The 22807-nt window shown below is 39.5% G+C and overlaps 1 protein-coding gene across 1 annotated transcript in view; it reads right to left on the reverse strand.

Annotated features, from left to right (window-relative positions):
- Positions 1 to 13280: 13280 nt before the first annotated feature.
- Positions 13281 to 22807, reverse strand: part of WDFY1 (WD repeat and FYVE domain containing 1) — a 45694-nt gene continuing 36167 nt past the window's right edge. Inside the window, exons 9-12 of the mRNA XM_081261874.1 lie at positions 19626 to 19727; positions 17767 to 17897; positions 14159 to 14267; positions 13281 to 13389 (exon numbers count right to left, since the gene is read on the reverse strand). Of these exons, the coding sequence (XP_081118000.1) occupies positions 13330 to 13389; positions 14159 to 14267; positions 17767 to 17897; positions 19626 to 19727 (402 nt within the window). The 3' untranslated portion in view covers positions 13281 to 13329. The remainder of the gene's footprint in view (positions 13390 to 14158; positions 14268 to 17766; positions 17898 to 19625; positions 19728 to 22807) is intronic.

Raw genomic sequence — 22807 nt, forward strand, 5'->3', positions numbered from 1 at the left:
AGCGCCCAGATCCAGTTTCCCAGTACTGTAAAAAGAATCACAGCTTTTCAAAGAAATGGCAGGTACCAGGACTGATGTAGGGCAAGTACAAGAAAAGCAGAGAAGGTCTCCTTATGCCAAGAAGTAAGGAAGTGCTCAAGGAATGAGTACAGCATATGAACAGCTCAAAGGGTTCCCACTGGCAAAAACTGGAATAATGTGAGCAACAAAATAAAAGCAATAGCAACAGAGTATAACCTAGTGAATGCAATGTAACCCCAGGAGGCTACACAGATTGATTCATTTATAAAGAGGAAGCACACAAGCAAGGAAATAGATGGAGAGAGACAAAGGTTGTTTTTTTTTTTTCCACATTTGTATTGATACATTATAATCCTACAGAATGGTGGGATTTGTTGTTACATATTCCTCCATTCACACAATGTAACAATATAATTTGGCCAATATCATTCCCGGCATTTCCTCCCTCCCTCCCTCCCTCCCCCACCTTGGTCCCTTTCCTCTATTGACCTCCCTTTGACTTTTAGGAGATTCACTCCCACCTTTCTTTTCCTTTTTCTTCCCTAGCTTCCTCAGATGAGAGAAAACATAACTACATTCTGGGTTTGACTTATTTTGCTTAATATAATAGACTCTAGTTCCATCCATTTTTCCTGAAAGACATAATTTCATTTTTTTATGGCTGAATAAAACTCCATTGTGTATGTACGTCTCATTTTCTTCTCATTCATTCATGGATGCTTGGTGGTTTCATAGTTTGGCTATTGTGAACTGTGCTGCCATAAATATAGGTATGCATATCACTATAGGATGATGACTTTAATTCTTCAGGGTAAATACCAAGAGTGGTATACTGGGTCATATGGTGGTTCCATTCCTAGCCTTCTGGGGAACCTCCATACTGATTTCCATAGTGGTTATACTAATTCACAGTCCCAGAAACAGTTAAAAAATATTCTCCACATCCTCTCCAGCATGTATTGTTTTCTTGAGGACTGCCATTCTGAATGGTGTGAGATGAAATTTCAGTGTAGTTTTGATTTGCATTTCTCTAATTGCTAATGATATTGAATTTTTTTTCATGTGTTTCTTGGCCATTTGTGTTTCTTCTTTTGAGAAGTGTCTGTTTAATTCATTTGCCCATTTATTAATTGGGTTATTTGATCTTTCTGTGTAAAGTTTTTTGAGTTCTTTATATATTCTAGTTATTAATCCTCTGCCAGAAGAATAGCTAGCAAAGAGTTTTCCCCATCTGTAGGTTTTTCACATTTCTAATTATTTCCTTTGCTGTTCTTTTTAATTTGATGGCAGCCAGATACATTCTTCTATATATGGATATCCAGTTTTTCAGCATCATTTGTCAAAAAGCTTGCTTTTTGTCCGTTGTATATTTTCTGCACCTTGAGATAAAGCTATACTTTTATTGGCGAGGGGGTGGGTACCAGGGATTGAACTCAGGGGCACTCAACCACTGAACCATATCCCCAGCCCTATTTTCTATTTTATTTAAAGACACGTTCTCACTGGGTTGCTTAGGGCCTTGCTTTTGCTGAGGCTGGCTTTGAACTCGACATCCTCCTGCCTCAGTCTCCTGAGCCACTGGGATTACAGGTGTGTGCCACCACGTCTGGCTGAGACAAAGCTTACAGCAGAAAGCAGTCAGTTAATGTTGAAGGAATCTGGAATAAGAAAATCTTTAGCTATCTTGGAGAGTACCAAGAAAACTGTCAAGCAAAAATTATCAATGGATACCAAATTAGTGGTGAAGATTTGAAGAGTAATTTACAAAGTCTCAAAGTATCAATTACATACATAAACCATAAAGGATTAATATATGGAGAATTTGGGAGGGCATGTAGGGTTTTTTGTATTATTCTTACAACTTTTTCTGAAAGTTAAGAAAAGAAACAGCTCTGTAAGTGATCATAATTGTGGACCAACAGCCATCTGCATGTCATAGATAACAGAAATTTCTAAAATGTATATTGAAAAGTTGACAAACACATTAAGAACATTTACCTTGAAAGATTTATTTCTGTGATAGATTTTGCAGTTTAAAAAATATATCTTAGTTACTTTAAAGAACCCTATTGAAATAGTTTTCATCTGGGGTGAAATCATTATCAAATTAACAAAAACTGCAACATTAGTTGATTCTTCTCTAATAATTAGCAATACTGTGTCAAACCACAAAGTTTTGTTGTTGTTGTTGTTGTTGTTGCTGGGGGTAGGGTGAAGGATAAGGAGTCAGCTTTCATATTTTGGGAAAAAGTATGTTCTTTAAAATTTTTTTAAAATTGTAGTTGGACACAATACTTTTATTTATTTATTTATTTATTTATTTATTTTTATGTGGTGCTGAGGATCGAACCCAGCCCCTCGAACGTGCTAGGTGAGCAACTTACCCCTGAGCCACAACCCAAGACCAAGTATGTTGTTTTTCTTGGAAATAAAAATAGAAGTTTGAGGCTGGGGATTTAGCTCAGTTGATAGAGTGCTTGCCTTGCATGCACAAGGCCCTGGGTTCAATCTCCAGCACAACACACACACACACACACCAAAAAAAAAAAAAAAAAAAAAAAAAAAAAAAGAAAAAGAAAGAAAAAGAAAAGAAAGAAAAAGAAAAGGCTTTAAATATTTCAGTTTAAAATTATGTTCAGGGACTGGGGATGTGGCTCAAGCAGTAGCGTGCTCGTCTGGCATGCGTGCGGCCCGGGTTCGATCCTCAGCACCACATACAAACAAAGATGTTGTGTCCGCCAAATACTAAAAAATAAATATTAAAATTCTCTCTCTCTCTCTCCCTCTCTCTCACTGTCTTTCACTCTCTCTTTAAAAAAAATAAAAATAAAATTATGTTCATATAGAAAATGATGTCATAAGAGTTGCAGGTCTTGGAGCTAAATTAAAAACCTAATTAAAATCAATATATATCCGTTCATAGTTACGACTTTGAACCATGCAAAAATATAAGATTAAAATATAAATTTAAAATGAAAAATACATCAAATATAAATTACTATTACTCATTATTATTACAAAACAATTCAAAATATGTTCTTTGAATTTCAACTTTAATGAGACCAGATCCAACTTTAAGAGTCTCTATCAGTATCTGACAGAAACTTTGAGTTTACCTAATCTTTGAAAATTCAACAAACAGGAAGAATTTAAGGATGATGATGTCTATATCTTATGAGAACTTAAAAATGGTGTTGGTGGCTGGGCAGGGTGATGCATGCCTAAGGAGGCTGAGGCAGGAGAATCACAAGTTCAAGGCCAGCCTCAGCAACTTAATGAGGCCCTGCCTCAAAATTAAAAAAAACAAAAAAATTAAAAAGGCTGGGGACATAGCTTAGTGGTAAAGCACCCCTGAGTTCAATTCCCAGTACCCTTTCCTAATGGTGTTGAAATTGAATAACCGAAATTTTACTTCCCTGAGGAGTATGCAGCCTGTCAGTTTCTAGACAGAAGAGAATGTCATTTACCAAGACTTGACAAGCTGAGTTCTGAATCTACACAGTCTATACTAGCTGAGCACACGTGCTGTGCAGGCGATACTCTAAGCACTTGTACATGAATTAACTGAGCTGTAACTCTCTCCCAATGAAGAGGCAACATCATAACCTTCTCTTTAAAGATAAGGAAACTAAGACTCAGAAAGGTTAAGGGACGAACCCAAGATCACACAGCCAAAAAGTGATGAAAATGGGTTCCAAGCCCATGCATGGCACCATCAGGGGCTGCACTCTTACCAACTATATCACCCCCTCTCCTTCCCCAAACTCAGATGATACTTTTAAAAAGGGCCTGCACCTGTCACAAAAAAAAAAAGAACTAAATTTTTAAATGTATCAATTCTGTTTATCACCACTTCCCAGGAACAAATCATGAGAATTTACTCTAGGTACGTTCGTACTTCAGCAGGGTGTTCAGGAGTTCATCAAGAACTATCTGCTTCTGCTCCTGCAGAGTGTGAATAAAGGGTTTCAACTACAGCTCAGGGAACTTGCACCGACAAGGATGACAGTAGGCCACTTTTAGGTAGACAAAAGGCTGGCAGAGAGAGTTAAAGAACTGAGTATCTTTACCCAAAGCAGAAAAAAAAAAAAAAATGGGCTCCCAATTCTTCAAAATGTTGGGCTGGTCTTTAAGGATGTCTCATGATCCTTGCAGTCTTTGTGACTCCCGCACACAGGTGATTCTACAAAGTCCAGAGGAATGTGGGGTGGATTAGAGAATCGCTGGGCATTTCTTTCATTGTGGACTCAAGCTTAGAATTAGAAGCAATGATTATTAGAAATGAAAAACTGCTTGCCTGACATCTGCTGTGCTCAACTCCAAATCTCCACTTGGGTTGGCTGTTCTTTCACTGGCTCATTCATGGGACAGTAGTTCCCTGGCACACACCATGCACCAGGCAGGTTTCCAGGCTTAGGACCAGGGCTGTGTTGTGACTTCCAGGGGTCTCAGGCCACTTTTGCCTCTTGGACACTTTTCTCTACAGCCACATTAAAACTGGATTTTATAACTAGATTGACATAAAAACAACTGAGTCCAGGCTGGATTACTATATAGTCATTCTTTCCCCTGCTGCTTCTAAGAGAAATGAAAGTTAAGCCATTTTTGAGGGCCATTTGAAGTATCATGATGTTTATGGTTTACTGGGAAAAACAAATACTAACTCAGGCATTTGTACAGAAGTGAAGGACATAGTTCGGGATGTGATAAATATTAAGCAGATCAGGGTGATACGGCGCAGGGTCAGGATTAGGAGGAGGCAACTGAGGTTCCTGGGATGGAAAATTGGGGGCGTTGAGGCCGTAGAATACTCTGTTCTATGGACTCGGCCCTTGCAAGACACAAGAGTGAGAGCCTCCTTACCTTCTGCACCATCCGATGAAGCCACAGCAGGGTTGATGGTGAGCAAGATTCCATTTAAATTAGAACTGAAATGAGGAATTCAAGATGAAAAAGGCTTCAGGCAGCCCACACACCACTTAGTGTGCTACTGACTTCCAGGACAGTAAAGGTACCAGTGGAAACCCTCTGCCTTCTAAAATGGCGTAGTTAGAATCTTACACACTGGGAGAACGAGATGTCTGCAGTCCTCTTTTTTTCTATCAGAATTATAATCATTCAGCAGAGTATTCTGGAACAGTGTCCTCCCCCTGCACACCACATTCCCACAGCTGAACACGCTGGGAGGCACAGGCATTGATAAAGTCGTAAGTAACCTGCTAGCATTTCCACATTTCATCGGTATCTTCCTTTTATTAAATGAAAGTCTATTAAATAGAATTCTAGCAAGTCCTAAAATGTAGTTTATTAGGCATTTTTATTAATAGATCATCTAGCATCCTACAAATTCAGATACCAAAAAGAAATGAAATTATTTGGCACAGCAAAAAGAAACTACAAGGCACTCATGCACAAAACTTGGAAACTATAGATATTTAAACAGCTAAAGTTTGAAATTATGTATCCACAATCAGAAAACTACACTTAGAACCAAAAGCAGTCCAGCTTCAATAATTTTGAGCAACCATGTGTTCAAGCTGTGCCAGATGATCAATGGTAAGAACAGACTATTCAACCTGAATAGATGAGGTAAACAAAATTCATTGGCACAGGAGAGGGGAAATTTAGAAGGTGGTGACATCCTTTTATCAATCATTAAGTTTGTTTAATACAATGAGCAGTTAGGTAACATTATGGGAAAGAAGCAAATAATAAGAATGCCCACTGAGAATCGAGCTTTGGGTTGAGGGGCGTGGCTAGATGTTGTATAAGACAGGATAAGTGGCTGCCAACAAGGGCTGGAGTGAAGTCCTGGCTCTTCACTAGGCCCAAGCATGCTCCTGACCTTGGTTTCCTTGTCTTTAAAATAGGGACACGTCCTCAATATATCCAGGACAGGACTCCCACCCACTCATCCCTTCTGCCACCACTACCCTTGACCACACTGCTATCATTTCTCACTTGGGTTACTCCATAGCCTCTTCAGTGGCCTCCCTGCTCTCAGACTTACTTCTAAGACTATGGACAGCAGAGCTTCCTGAGTGACCTACTGATATGCAAGTCTGATCATATCTCTCCTGTACCAAGGGCTATCAGTGGAGCCCCCTCCACATTTAGAAAGGCCAGCATCTTTGCAATGTCTCACCATTTAAATTAGAACTGAAATGAGGAATTCATGATGCAGCCCCCACTGAACTTCCACCTTTTCTGCTAAAAACACTCCCTATCATTCAGTCCACTGTGCCACTCTGGGTGTCCTTGCTCTTCCCAGAGACATCAAGCTCTCTGTGATCTCGGGAGTCCTTGTTCTAGGACATCCTTCCTTGATTTCAATATGGCTCTCTCCCCAGCCTCCTTTAAATGCTCTGTACATGTACCACTCTGATTATCAGTTTCATTTGGCAAGTTACTCTCTGGCCACTCCAACACTGGCACTTTCTTTCTCCAGAAATCAGCTCTTTTTCTCTTCTCATAGCATGTATTAATTTCTAGCATACTATATGATTCACCTATTTATTGAGTTCATTTATTGTCTGTCTCCATCTGCAAGAATATAAGCTCCACAAGAGCAGAGATTCTTTGCTTTGTTCATTGATGTTTCTTCAAGAATCTAGAATAGTACTTAAATATAGCAGGCACTATTTTTTTTAGTAAATTAATTATTTTGGGTCAATAAAATCACAATATGTAGGATGTAATACACATAATTTATAGGAAACAGTTGTTTTCATGTATGTTCTTAGAAAACTAAATTATTAATTCAGAACTGTCCTGAATTTTCCAATCATGGCACTTAATTTGCATTTGCATAATGGGCAAAAATGTATTAAAATTCAGTACCCTTAAATTTGGCCAATACAAAAATGTAAATGTGCTTATTCCATACTGGGTTAGCTCAAAACTGGATTCAATGTGGTAAAAAGGAAAACGTCAGTATCTTGAAGAAGAGCAGGCAGACATTTTGGTAGAGGGGAACATGGAAGGAATAGGAAGAAAAAATTAATGAAGACCATGATGACCCAGAAGCCTCCAGAGTGCCCTATGGAAATCCACCTCGTTTCTTAAGGAAGCTCCTCATCTGTACTTACATCACCTTGTGTCCAAATCAATTCCTTTGCTTGGAAGAGTGCTCTGCACTCTGGTCCCCAGAGGAGGACTTAGGAGAGCACTGTTCAGAATACTATTGCTGTATAACAAATCACTCCAAAACTCAATGATTTAAGACAATCACTTTATTGTATTCACAATTTGGCTGGCGAGGAATTTAGCAGAAGCTCACCTGGGTGGTCCATGTTCGGGGCATCTCAAGCCATTGCAGTCAGTTGTCGGCTGGATGTGCAACCACCTGAAAGCTCAGCTGGGCTATGTCTTCGATGGTACACTCACAAGTCTGGTTCTCCGCTGGGAATTCAACTCAGCTGTTGACCAGATACCTGGTGGTCTCAGGTGTCAACTGCATGGCATCTTCTGATCTAACCTTAGACACTGCAGTCACTTCTGCCATGTTCTATTAGTGAATCACTGATGTTCCAGTGGGGTCACTGAGTTCACTATGGTTGGCCCAGATTCAAGAGGAGGGAACACAGATCCTACTACTTAGGAGGAAGGTCTGCAATTTGCAGAAGCATTTTAAAACCATCAACGGCACTCGTGTGAACATGAAGCAATAAAGCAGAGCTCTTAAAGTCTCAGGATGATCAGACCTCCTTCGAGTTTGATGTTTTGAGGAGGACCAGAAACACTTTATGGTGCCTACCCCCAACCCTGTGTACTCATCATTTATAATCTACTGCCCTCAACCTTTGGAAAGTGTATCAACAGTTTGACACATGAGGCGAGATGGACAGGAGTGATGGTTGCAAACTGTTCCGTTACCAGCTTGTTTCCTAAGAAAATTCACAGATTTCTATTTAATTTATACACAGAGTAAACAAATGGTACAGACAGAAGCATCATTATTTGTTAGATACTTTGTGCCTGGCACTGGCTCATGATGTCATATGCTCAAATTCCCTGTGTTACTAAAGTTGGGAGGGCAGAACAAGGAGTGTGATGTAGTGAGAGAGGAGCAATCCAGAGACCACAGTAGATGTTTGGGGGGATGATAAGGAGCCATTTCAGAACCTGAACTTCTGTGACTGGGACGGGAGTTGTGCGGGGTTTGTGGAATGGCATGATTCGAGGCACACCCAAACAGTCTTGTGGAGAGTGAGCTGATGGGACAGTGGCGGGACCAGGACCAGGGAGACTGGCTGGGGGGCTAATGGAATCACTGAGAGGGAGTGGACTGGACTGCGGAAGCAGTAGCTGAATCACGTGAAGTGGCCATGACGGGGATGTGTAGCGAAGGGGTGCTTGTGCTGAGGCTTGTGTCTACAAGCTTGCCTATGCTTTCAGCACACACTTGCAACTTGTGTTCATTTGGTAGACGGCCAGCTGATAGGACTCCTGCAGCAAAAGATATTAAGATGCTCCATCTGACCATGAAATGAGATATGAAAACTTACAAGCCCCCAAATCACCTGAGTAACAAACTGTTTTTACACAAGTAGATGAAGAAACAAACACATTTCTCCTTGACCATATTTCTTCCTTTTCCCTTTCTCCCTCTTGGGTCAATGCAAGCAGATGTCCCAACTTATTAGAAGGTGCTCTCCAACTTCTCTAATTCCAATAACTTGAGGGAAAGTGCACAGCAGAACTTTCTACATGCTCAGCCTAAGGTGGCATTTTCAAAGAATGGGAAGAATATAGACACTTAGTTTTATAGACACTTAGTTTTGTTCTCCATCTGTTGAGTAATGAATGATACACACACAAAAAAAAAATCAAAAAACTTAAGGATTAGAAAATCAAAGGGTCAAAGGCTTTAAGGATGCAGTAGATCTTTTTGCTGGGCACCGAGGATCCAAAGACTGGGCCCTCCTTTCTGGAGGACATGCACACAAGCATGCACACAGCCTTACTTTAGTGGACTAAAGCAATGAAGATGCATTTCTTGCTTATGCTAATTCCATCACAGGTTCAGGGCAGCTGTGTTCCATGGGACGGCTCGGTATCACACTTCTGTCCACAAATGTCCCCATGACTTCCATGAAAGAACAGTCATGAAGAGAGCCTCTTGCCCACACTGAAAAGCTTCATCCCAGCTACTACTGCACTTGCTAAGCAGATCACAAGGCCTGACCCAACCTCAGAGAGATGAGACATCTGATCCCAGCAAGAGCCCAGAGGGCGCACAGCCAATGTACTACAGCTATGTGGCAATTAAAAATAACAGCATGTAGAACAATTTTTAAACATGGGTAAACCATCTACAATGTATCAAGTGGAAAAATAAGTATATTCCCATTAAAAATAGATCTGTGTGTATTTATTTAACATATAGCATAAGTTTAATAGTGTTTTTTCTGTGTGGTAAGATTAGAGCATTTTTAAAAACTGTTTCATATTATTTGTTACTTTACTTTTCTTATATTTTAGAGAATATTTTAATGCAGAGAAGAAACAAAGCTATATCTGTTCTTGAAAAATACAGTAACCTGACTGGCTAGGACAACTGCTCATTGCCTTAGCTAGGATTCATTCTTCCTGGGCCTGAGCTACCATGACTTAACTGCAAAACTGAGCTGCTGAGAGGCAGAGCTCACATGGAGGTGCTGTGCAGACAGCTATGTCCTGAGCCTTGATGACTCAAGCAGGCCTTCCCAAACTTCAGCAGAGATCCAGCCCACCTGCCTTACATGAAAGCTCATGACGTGCAGGCACAGTAAGGTGGGGCATCTGCAAAGGCACATGCTTTCCAGTCAGACGGATGGACAGATGGAATCTTCTTGGTTTTCTCATCTTCAAATGTAAATGGTGAGGGAAGATGATGCCTTGCATAAGGGTTACCAGGATTCAATAACATAGTGCAGGTAAAGCACCCAGAAGAGAGGGTGCTAAATAAATCACTGATACTACCATGATACTATGTCAAGAGCAAACACAACAAAAGCTAAATTAAGCAGCGTAGTAACAAGCAAGGAATATTTTATTGTATGTATATTCTCAAAAAAAAAAAAAAACAACAACACAAAAACAGAATCCACAATAGGAGCAGAGAACAAAGTTTTCTAGCCTCTCTGGGATATGCAGGGCACCATGTCTTCTAGAAACGCTAGTACAAGAACAAAGAGTACTAATTAATATCACCCTCTGCTTCCCCAGTCAAAAAAGGTTATACAGGAAAACACTTTAAATTGTACCTAATATAAATTTGCTGCACAATTAAACTTCAACTTATTCAAAGTTATTATAAACTACATAAAATAGAGGAGGCATTCGATAATCTGCTCACAATTAACAATTAAGCAATAGACACTTGAATAAACATAGCATGTATTACTTATTTGTTAAACCTCATATATCTAATGAGCAGATGTCATTAATAACTGGTTTCTTATTTTTCAGGAGAACACCAGATTCAGTAACAGAAGTAGAAAGAACTTTAATGGAAATTGATTTTAGAAAATATCTCCTGGAGTCTGAGCTGCTATAGTTTGTATTACATATTTGGGTCAATGTCAACAGTTTTAAAAAATATAGATACTAACAAACTGAATCCTTAAAAGGGAGAACAAAGTGGTATGTTCTAGAGTAATTTTTTTTGTTTATATCCTCTAGGTAGCAAGACAGAAGAAGGACATAGTAAACAGAGATTTACAAAGTAGTGAATAATAACATGTTTCTACCTAATGCTATAGAGGTATTGCTATCACTTAGACTTATTTAAAAACAGGGACAATTTCAAAATATGCTGATAACGAAGAATTGGCATTTCTTTATCACATACATTCTAGATCTAAACATAAGGATCTTGTCTAATTTTTTGTACTTCTTAGTCCCTATTTGTACAAATTAGCTTGAAGATTCAGGAATGGAAAGAACAGTAAACTGCTACATGAAGAACTATCTTAAGCGACCCGTTTAAGAGAAACACAGTCAAAATAAGGCAGTAACTATCAGCTATCTATACCTTCCCTGTGCACCTAATCAGTAACACTGAGAAAATAATCTTCTCCCCTCTATCAAAAATATTACTGCATTTGCAACCTCACAAGTGACAGAGACAAGATCAGTCTGGCAAACACATTTTTTTAATGAAAAGAGATCACAGGCTCAGGCAAAGAGTAAACCATACCTAAACACTCTAGAATTTTCTAAGGTATCTCACACTGATTCCTCCTTAAATATAATTTTCCTCCTTGATTCATATTAATGCCTTAGAAGGCCTAAAATAACTCTGTGCTATCTATGGAGCACAGGGTTGTTCATTAAGACTTTTTTAAAATAAAAAGTTGGAAAGCTATGGTGTATTCTCAGCAGCTATGATATTCTCTTCTATCTGCCACAGACATCAAAAGGTCATATTTTACAGAAGTTAAAGAAAAACACAGCCAAAGGGCAGCACTGCTCCACAGGGTAAGAGCTCCAACATGTTCGACTCTCCTTTCAGGACTTAGTACCCAGAGAAAAGCACTTCTGTTTGGGGTGAACCACTGACTGACTGAAGTTAATACATGAAGTTGAACATTCAACCTTGTGGTTAAAAAGTTACCATTGTTCAATTTGTCTTCCACAGTATGTTAGTAATATACATTTTGCAGAGTCTAAGAAGTGTTTTTCAAAGAAATACCTTTTTCAGGTGATGTAACAAAAAAATTATAAGGAGCAACAAGATCATTCTTATTTCTCAAGACAATTCAGCTTCCAATGCAGATCATTCCAGAACATGGTGCACTGCTGCCTTCACTTTCCAAAGTTATTTTTTTGTGTCACACAGCCATTAAAAAAACTTTGCTTCATTGCCTGTCTTAATTTTTTTGCCCCCATGAACCATGTTTATAAAGCAGATTTAGTCCTTTAGTTATCAAACAGAATGATGACATTGTCTGATATGATCCCATTGCAGTGATGCAGAAGTTTTTTTAATCCATATCCATTGGTAAGACTACCAGAGATATCGTTGCTCTCTATTTTTACATCAGTCTTTTCAAAAAGTAAGTCTTTCTCCACTCACTTCCATAACCCAAAACCAAAGATACACGTGCTGTTAAGGCAACACACAGAGAACTATCTGACTATTAAAAGACGGGTTCCCATTCCCTGCCTCTTCCTCATTCTAGTACTCTTGGTCAAAAGCTTTAAAAATGCATTTTAAACAATAGCTTTTGGCAGTTGTGAAAATGATCTAAAAGTTAGGGATTACTGAACAGGACCTGATGGTCACCCATTACAGCTGTGGGCCACCAACTCCCTCCTATGACAAGGATAATACCAGTTACAACTAAAAGTCAGCATCACTTACAAGCCCTGGAGTGCTTTTCTGAGGAGCATATTAAATTCCCACAATCTCGCAGGGGCTCCTCTTGGGACTACAGGTCTGAAGGAGGACTGGGCTCCATGAAGCAGACTGCTCTTTCCCATCACCACCATATGGCAGCTGGGTCTTCATTAGTCACTACTAGCTGAAATGAGAACGTGTCGGGTGTTTGTGTGACTCTCGTTAACAGCACCATAAAAAAGCTATGCCCTCAGCACATTTGAGGGAAAGGGAAAAATGTGGACTGTCTTGGTTACTAGAGAAATTTCACAACTTAATAACAACTGCAAAAGTCACCCATGGCTACTGGCTGGAAGAGAAACAACTGAAGCGAGCTAGATGCTAAGCACAGAGTACGGTGCTACCTGCAGAGAACAGACATCTGTAAGTTAATCAGCAACCGTGGACAGAGAATATTCATGTGTTGCCAGCCACAGGGAGCGACCTCTGGTTTCCTAAGTTCCTGCTGCACACCTGGAGAAAGGGAATACAGGTTGTCCTGACCCCAACACCTGCTCCAACAATAGGCTCAAGGGCCTTTGAAGGCCCGCTAGTCTGAGTGGACATGTATTTGAACTTGGGACTGCTTTCAGGAAGATTTAAGCATTAACTTTTTGTTCTATTTTTTTTTTCCCTCTAAAACTCTCATTTACAAGATTACTGTTTCCTTACCTATGAGGTCACTGTTCATGAGGAATTTCTGTTGAAGTAATTTCATTCCTCAGGGAACCACTACAGACAGAGCTTTTCCACATTAGTTCCCACAGGCAAGTTCCACAAGTGCCCAAAAACACACCTTTACATTTTTTTCTTTTAAAAAATGTTGATTTGTTTTTAGGTGGCTACTGCCCATGCTTGTGACAGTGGCTGTGGAGCTACATGGGAAGGATTTCACTTGGTGGAGGCCACTGTTCGTAAAGTGTTGATGTCACCCAGCTCCTGGATCAGTGTGGAGAAAACCCAGTTGCCAGGCTGCAGCCCACCACAGGCGTCATGTCCCATATCTACAAGGGAAATAAGACACATGGAGAAGGCAGCACTGACCATGAGGCTAGTATCAAGTCTATGCTGACAAACAAATTGCTGCTAACCTAAAAAAGTTGTCAAATAGTCAATTATCCCATTCTCCTCTCTCATTACAAAACCTCTTAAGATCTACAGAGAGATAAAACATGCAGTTTACTATGACCTGCAAGAATCTTATTTGCAGTATGAGAAAATAACATTATGGTAATGTTTTGCTATACATTTAAATTTTTTAAAAATCCCATTGGGAGTATAAAATATTTCACGGTTTCACAACTCAAGAGGGACACTAAGTACAAAACATTTGTGTTAGTGACCCAGAAATTTAATGAAGAAACATGTGGCTGTCCCTTACAATTAGGCTGCCCTCGGTCCACAGGTAAAGGAGCATTCAAAGGCCTGGAAGGCATAGGCACAGGCACCAGCAAAGGTCCAGGCCCACTGGGAGGAAGAGACCTGGGGACAGCCCAGGACCCCAGGATCTAAGGGCAGCCAGGCCTGGCTAACTCACTTTGCCGTCCTCCCACAGCAAAGGGAAACCCCAGAGATTCCCTGCCACCAGGGAAGCAATTTGTCACAAGCATGCAATTTGTCACTTGGGGTCTCAAGTGGGCAGTAGGTTGCTTATGAAAAGGGAAGGCACAATCACCAGTTGAAACAGCAACTGTCTGGAAATGTCTGAAGCTCATTCGCAGTGTGACAATGGAACAGCCCAAACTGAGAAGCTGAGACAACGCGCCAGCTTACCTTTACAACACGGTCGGTCCCACAGGTCACCATCAGTCCCCTAGCAATGTCCATGGACATGTGGGAGATGTTATGTTTGCCTTCATGAAAGGTTGCTAGAGAGGTCCGACTGACAAAGAGAAAAGAAGTCATTGAATCACCTTACCTCCAGGAGTGAGGAATAAGGGGTCTTGTCAGCAGTATAAACATTTAAAATAATACTGCTAAAATTAGATTCTAAAAATGTGACTAATTTAAATGAAGACTAATTTAGCATTAAAGGATGACAGAGAGCAAAATAAATTATAAGACTGTTTTACCAAAGGTTTTATAAGACCCTCAAAATAGCTTATTACTTTCAATTGGAAAGGCTGATGCATAAAATGCAAGCCTTTAACTTAGACTAGGAACTGTTAAGATCATATGGCACAGGCAAGGCATCCATCCGAAAGCTGTGGGATTCTCTGAAACCCGTTTGCCTTCCATAGGTGCAGTGCTTGCTTTCACAGTGAAGGCACCCACTGTGATCTACAGCCCAGCAGCCATTACTCCCACCACTAGCTCATTTTACAACACTAGCCACGACACATTGGCTTTCCAATTTGAGCCTCTGCCCAGGTTTGCCCATCTACTGCTTTAACAGTGATTGAAAGGGGGAAAAAAAGGCAATCGTGGTTTTGTCCCGGCAGAATCAGGTATGTAGACAGATGTACACTTACAACAAATAGTTACTTAAGAATAGAATGCTGGTCTTCAACAAATGGTGTTGGGAAAACTGGAAATCCATATGCAACAAAATGAAACTGAATCCCCTACTCTCGCCATGCACAAAAGTCAACTCAAAGTGGATAAAGGAGCTAGATATCAAATCAGAGACTCTCCGTCTGATAGAAGAAAAAGTTGGCTCCGATCTACAGAGGGTGGGGACGGGCTCAAAATTCCTTAACAGGACACCCATAGCACAAGAGTTAATAACAAGAATCAACAAATGGGACTTTCTTAAACTGAAAAGTTTTTTCTCAGCAAGAGAAACAATAAGAGAGGTAAATAGGGAGCCCACATCATGGGAACAAATTTTTACTCCTCACACTTCAGATAGAGCCCTAATATCCAGAGTATACAAAGAACTCAAAAAATTAGACAATAAGAAAACAAACAACCCAATCAACAAATGGGCCAAGGACATGAACAAACACTTCACAGAGGAGGACATACAATCAATCAACAAGTACATGAAAAAATGCTCACCATCTCTAGCAGTCAAGGAAATGCAAATCAAAACCACCCTAAGATACCACCTCACCCCAGTAAGATTGGCAGCCATGACGAAGTCAAACAACAACGAGTGCTGGCAAGGATGTGGGGAAAAGGGTACTCTTGTACACTGCTGGTGGGACTGCAAACGGGTGCGGCCAATTTGGAAAGCAGTTTGGAGATTCCTGGGAAAGATGGGAATGGAACCACCATTTGACCCTGCTATTGCCCTTCTCGGACTATTTCCTGAAAACCTTAAAAGAGCACACTACAGGGATACTGCCACATCGATGTTCATAGCAGCACAATTCACAATTGCTAGACTGTGGAATCAACCCAGATGCCCTTCAATAGATGAATGGATAAAAAAAAATGTGGCATTTATACACCATGGAGTATTACGCAGCACTAAAAAATGACAAAATCACGGAATTTGCAGGGAAATGGATGGCACTAGAGCAGATTATGCTTAGTGAAGCTAGCCAATCCCTAAAAAACAAATACCAAATGTCTTCTTTGATATAATGAGAGCAACTAAGAACAGAACAGGGAGGAAGAGCAGGAAGAAAAGTTTAACATTAAACAGAGACATGAGGCGGGAGGGAAAGGGAGAAAAAAAGGGAAATCACATGGAAATGGAGGGAGACCCTCATTGTTATACAAAATTATATATAAGAGGTTATGAGGGGAATGGGATAACAAACATGGAGGGAAATGAATTACAGTAGATGGGGTAGAGAGAGAAGATGGGAGGCGAGGCGAGGGGAGGGGGGATAGTAGAGGATAGGAAAGGTAGCAGAATACAACAGTCACTAATATGGCAGTATGTAAAAATGTGATGTGTAACCAATGTGATTCTGCAATCTGTATTTGGGGTAAAAATGGGAGTTCATAACCCACTTGATTCTAATGTATGAAATATGATTTGTCAAGAGCTTTGTAATGTTGTGAACAACCAATAAAAAAAAAAGTTAAAAAAAAACACAATAAAGTGTTTTAGGTAAGGACATTTTAGAGATATTCAGGGTTATAAACACAAGACTGTAAAACTGAATAAAATTTGGATTTTTAAAGAAAAAAAAAAGAATAGAATGCTGGGACTTCACAGAAGAAATTCGAATGGTCAACACATATAAGAAAAAAAGTTCAACGTCTCTAGCAATTAGAGAAATGGAAATTAAAACTACACTGAGATTCTATCTTCCTTCAGTCAGAATAGCAATTATCAAGAATACAAGTAACAATAAATGTTGGTGAGGATGTGGGGGAAGAAGGCACACTCAAACACTGCTGGTAGGACTGCTGGTACAACCACTCTAGAAAGCAGTAAGGAGATTCCTCAGAAAACCTGGAAGGGAACCACCATTTGACCCAGTTATCCCATTCCTCAGTTTATACCCAAAGGACTTAAAATCAGCACACTATAGTGACACAGCCACATCAATGTTTACAGTAGCTCAATTCACAATAGCTAAACTGTGGAACCAATTAAGGTGCCCTTCAACAGATGAATGGATAAAGAAAATGTGGTACAGACAAACAATGGATTACTCAGCCATAAAAAAGAATAAAGTTATGGCATTTGCTGGTAAATTAATCTGTAGACTATCATGCTAAGTGGAAATAAGCCAATTCCCCCAAAAGAAGGGTCAAATGTTCTCTCTGATATGCAGATATTAACACACCATAAGGAAGAGAGAATAGAAATTCATTGGATTAGACAAAGGGGAATAAAGGGAAGGGAGGGGGGATAGGAACAGGAAAGATAATAGAATGAATCAGACATAAATAAATACATGACCAGTATAATTCCACATCATGTACAACCAAAAGAATGGGAAATTATACACCATGTATGTATAATATGTCAAAATACATTGTATTGCCATGTATATCTAAAAAGAATAAATTAAAAAAATAAATTTTAAAAAAGAATAGAATATAAATATTCAGTTATTTATAGAAGAAAGTGTACTGGTCTGTAGAGTTTTCCTAGTAATTAAGTTTGTACACATATGTACACAAAGGTCCGGGTGCTGAATGTTTTTGTAGACAGCTAGATCAACTGCTGCCATCCACATGCTCTTGGACTTGTCCCTGCATGCTACCCTACATGATGCTGAGACTCAGGATTGTCCAGTTGGCTATTGGGCTGGTCCCAGCATTCCTCATGAGAAATCTGTACCACTAATGGGGCATCTTGAGATGAACAGTGGTAGTCATAAGTCATAATACTAGGCCAGAGTTTCCTCTTTAAGAAATGGTTTATGAAATTCAGAAGAGACAAATACTTGGCAGAAGAGCCTGTTCATATTTCAGGTATCCATTAGACAGAAGCAGTAAGATGCAGTAAGACAAAACATGTGAGCACTCACTCTTCATCTTTGATGGAATCATAACAGGAATCACAAACACGGACTTGGAACTCGAAACCCATGACCGGGTAGCTGGAGCGCTTGCTGCTGCACTTCCCACAGACGGCCTGCCCACACTTCCTGCAGTGATGCTGCCAGGGTCACCAGAGGAGGAGAACAGCAGTTAGCCTTGGCTATAATGCATATGGGAAGCTATGCTTTGAATTATAATCACCCAATTCAATATATCAATCAATAACTTCAACATCAGTCAAGGGTTTCCAGAGAACCTTGCTCCACTGCTCATAAACTGTTTTCTATTTCTTCATATCATTTGTTCATATTACGTTATTATTAAAACTGAGTTCAAGTTCATTTAGGAACCCAATCACTGCAGAGTCTGTGAAGGATAATCTATTCCTCCATCAAAGAAAAATTTTAAGGTTAAAATGTATTATGTCCTCATTAGGACAAAAAAAATCTTTGTTTGTTTATTTGTTTGTACCGAGGATGAAACCCCTCTGGGGTTTAACCACTGCTACCCCCCCCACCCCCACCCCCCGGCCCCTTTAACTTTTTATTTTGAGACAGGGTCTAAGTTGCTTAGAGTATTGCTATGTTGCTGAGGCTGGCCTTGAACTTGCAATCCTCTTGTCTCTCCCAAATTGCTGGGATTATAGGAGTGTGCCATCATGCCAGTGAAAAAAAATCATAATCTCTCAAATTGTGATTCAGGAAATAAGCTTAGAGAACATTCCAAAACAGTCCTAATTATTATTGCTGATTTTGTCACATTCTTTTTTTTTATTATTTGTTTTAGTTACACATGACAGTACAATGACCTTGACATATCATACATTTGAAGCACATGGGAGTCACATTCTTTTACCACTAAAATTTCATGACCAGCATCTTTTTCTGTTCTATTAGTTGTTAATGAGTAAAATTCATTCCTTCATGTTTCCTTTAGAAGTGAGGAATACTTCTCCCAACAATTACAATGCACTATCTACTGCTAGACATGCATTGCAAGAACTCTACTAATGACAGAATTCAGGGGCTATTCCAGAGCATTAGAATGTTAATGAGCACTAAGATAACTCCTGCACTGGCTGTCCATCTCAGATTAGATCTTATGGTAGGGTAGCTTTGTGAGTGAACTCAAAGGAAGTTTATTAACACATACAAACTTTAGGCTGATCCCTCACAGAGATGCAACAAGAACAAAAGGAATAAAATCATCATTCTCTTTTACATACCTGCAAAAATGCATATTCCCCCTGAGTGAGGAGCTACCTTCAAGGCTGCTGTAGAAATATATTTTCTTGTAGAACTTTATTATTATATGAATAGAAAGTGTTATTTGTACCTTGGAAATCTATAGGCTATTTGGGACATGTTTCTTTGATATAAAAAATAAAAATCAATCCTCAAGCCATATTTAACAAAAATGTTCCAGGTATGTTTGCACTGGAACAATTTAGAATAAGCTAAATTTCATAGGTCAGAGTATGCCAGTGAGGATTAAACTGCTACTTCTCACCTGACTGCAGCAGCATAAAGCATATAAGTGTGTGCTCTAATTTGTTCTAATTTATACGTGGCTGGATGAAATACTGACTTCACTAACACTCATAAACTGAAGGAGTATCAATTAAAAAAACCTCACTGTTTCTACATAGGACAACACCGAATAGTTGCGTATCAAGTCTCACTGGCCCCAGGAAAAGTGGTGCTCATCATGAGCCACATGATAGTGATATAAAAAATGTAGGAATTCACAGAATTTCCAACAAAGTGTGATTTCCCTCAAAGATCAACAGATTCATCAAACATGGAAATAACACCCACCCCCTGATGTGTCAGCATTGCCCACTCACCTGTCTCAACCCCAGCGTTTTCGTGTCCCACATCTGCTTTATGTTCCAGAAAAAGGGCTGCTCACATTTTTGACAGGAATCACTTTCCAACCACTGAGGAGCCTGGGGAGCAGAAAGTCAGAGTCAAGGTCAACACATCTGTATGTTTGCATTGCTGTTTCAGAAATTAATGCAGGAGTAACAGAATTTGCTGGTGCCAGTATTTCTTTTTCAGTTCCACAATATGTTGGAGCTGGTTGCCACAGTCAATACTGTGCTTACATTCTGAGTCACCACCATGATTTCAGCAATGTTACAGGACTGCATTTCCCCCTCAGCTTCTCATTATGACACTATTGGCCTGTTTTGATCTTCACATTCTAAAAACTGTTTCTTGCTAGAGAGAGAAGATGTGAGGGAAGGGGAGGGGGGATAGTAGGGGATAGGAAAGGTAGCAGAATACAACAATTTCTAATAGGGCATTATGTAAAATTGTGGATGTGTAACCGACGTGATTCTGCAATCTGCATTTGGGGTAAAACTGGGAGTTCATAACCCACTTCAATCTAATGTATGAAATATGATATGTTAAGAGCTTTGTAATGTTGTGAACAACCAATAAAAAAAATAAAAATAAAAAAATAAAATAAAAACTGTTTCTTGGTTCACAGCAGATTTAAGCCTGTCCTAAGAAGAACCAAAGTAGGTAGAATTGGAGGCAAGAATACAGTTACAGGAAAAACTGTTAGTCCTATAGGAAAGGGAAAGAAACTTAAAACAACAGACACAAATTTTATTACCATACAACACACAATGACTGTGGTCAGAAAGGTAAAACTGCATCATCAAGAAATGAGGAAAATATATCAAATTTATACATTTTCATCAAAAACAGAATCTCCATAATGGGTTGGCATTTGAAGAATCATGCTTCAATGACCCAGAACACTCCTTTAACATTAAAGGTCCCTCTCTCCAGCAGTGTCAGTTAAGCAACACATTCATGGATTTTCTTTCTTTTTTTTTTTAAGTTGTAAATATTCTTTTTTTTAAAATTTTTTTTATTGGTTGTTCACAACATTACAAAGCTCTTGACATATCATATTTCATACATTAGATTGAAGTGCGTTATGAACCCCCAATTTTACCCCAAATGCAGATTGCAGAATCATGTCGCTTACACATCCACAATTTTACATAATGCCCTATTAGTAACTGTTGTATTCTGCTACCTTTCCTATCCCCTACTATCCCCCCTCCGCTCCCCTCCCATCTTCTCTCTCTACCCCATCTACTGTAATTCATTTCTCTCCTTGTTTATTTTCCCATTCCCCTCACAACCTCTTATGTGTAATTTTGTATAGCAATGAGGGTCTCCCTTCATTTCCATGCAATTTCCCTTTTCTCTCCCTTTCCCTCCCATCTCATGTCTCTGTTTAATGTTAATCTTTTCTTCCTGCTCTTCCTCCCTGCTCTGTTCATAGTTGCTCTCATTATATCAAAGAAGACATTTGGTATTTGTTTTTTAGGGATTGGCTAGCTTCACTAAGCATAATCTGCTCTAGTACCATCCATTTCCCTGCAAATTCTATGATTTTGACATTTTTTATTGCTGCATAGTACTCCATTGTGTATAGATGCCACATTTTTTTTTTATCCATTCATCTATTGAAGGGCATCTGGGTTGATTCCACAGTCTAGCTATTGTGAATTTTGCTGTTATGAACATCGATGTGGCAGTATCCCTGTAGCATGCTTTTTTAAGGTCTTCAGGGAATAGTCCGAGAAGGGCAATAGCTGGGTCAAATGGTGGTTCCATTCCCATCTTTCCCAGGAATCTCCAAACTGCTTTCCAAATTGGCCGCACCAATTTGCAGTCCCACCAGCAATGTACAAGTGTACCCTTTTCCCCACATCCTCATCTTACCAAGTTTCTAAGTGACTCAATTTCAAGCAAGGGCATTTTTTAAATATATAAATAAGACACCTTTTAAATCCTCAATTCCTTTGTAATAGTCCTAGCAGGTGGTTATAATAGCTCAGACTCAGGCTCAGATTTCTTGCACTAAAATCCTGACTCTGTCATTTCCTAGCTCTGTCCTCAGGGGTATTATGTATCTTCTTTGTGCCTCAGTTTCCTCATCTCTAACATCAGAAAACAGTAGTATGTACCTCACAAGGCTGTGAGGGTTAAATGAGGTCATATCTGTTAAGTGTTCTGAATAGTGCCTAGTATGCAGTAAATGCCACCTAAGTCCAGGCAGCAGGCAAGTTTTTTATATGCTTTATGTCACTGAATTTTCATCACATGCCTAGGAAATACAGAGCAACATTATTCCCATTTTATAGACAAAGAAACTGGCTCTGAGACTGAAGCAGCTGTCCATGGCCTAGGAGACCCAGGACACCTGCCTGGGTCACTCTGCTTGTCCACCAAGCTCTTTGCTCTTTCACATGGGGTCTCCAAACATGGTTCTGGGATATGTCAAACAATAGAACTGAGGTCTTGCTTCAGGGAGCATAATTCCTTCATACTCAAAATTCGCTGTTAAATTCTGCTGTTTATTATCCAAGGAGAAACAAGCTTTGTTTTGTGTGAAGAAGAGCAAGAGAGAATATTAATCAAGCATTATGACTGCTTCACTCTCTTTCCACATCTTGTTCCATCTGCCTAATCTAAATCCATTTTACTACTACCACTAACTTCTGCATTCGTTAATACTGCATTTAATGTATGAAACATTATACTAGTTGATCTACAAGTTTGAAAATGTTCTCTTTTCAAGGGGATTCACTGCCTATAAATACTGTTCCTTGTTCACTGAGAGTTTGTACATGCTTCCAAAAAGGAACCCCTCTAATTATAACCTAGCAGGTAGGCAAATTTGCTTCAGGCCTGATGGTGCAGGGGTGGCTGGCAGCTATGATGAACTGGAAATGCTCCAGGCAGTTGTCACAGGTGACTTGGAAAGAAATTCCAGGCAAGCATGGTAGAGCTGGAGAATGTGGGTTCAAGCCTCTGTGTGCTTAGCTAAGGAAATTCTACAAAATTATATGAAGTCCTAACCAGGGTCATAACCTCAGAAATCACAGGCTATTTACCTTTCTATTACATTTATTTGGCCAGGGACAAAGACTGCTAAAAATAATGCATCTTTTTGACAGTTTGCTTTCTCACCTCTTCCATAGATGACTATAAGGAA

This window comes from Spermophilus citellus (genome assembly GCF_964194105.1).
Source record: "Spermophilus citellus genome assembly, chromosome: 11".
In the NCBI taxonomy this organism is placed as follows: Eukaryota; Metazoa; Chordata; class Mammalia; order Rodentia; family Sciuridae; genus Spermophilus; species Spermophilus citellus.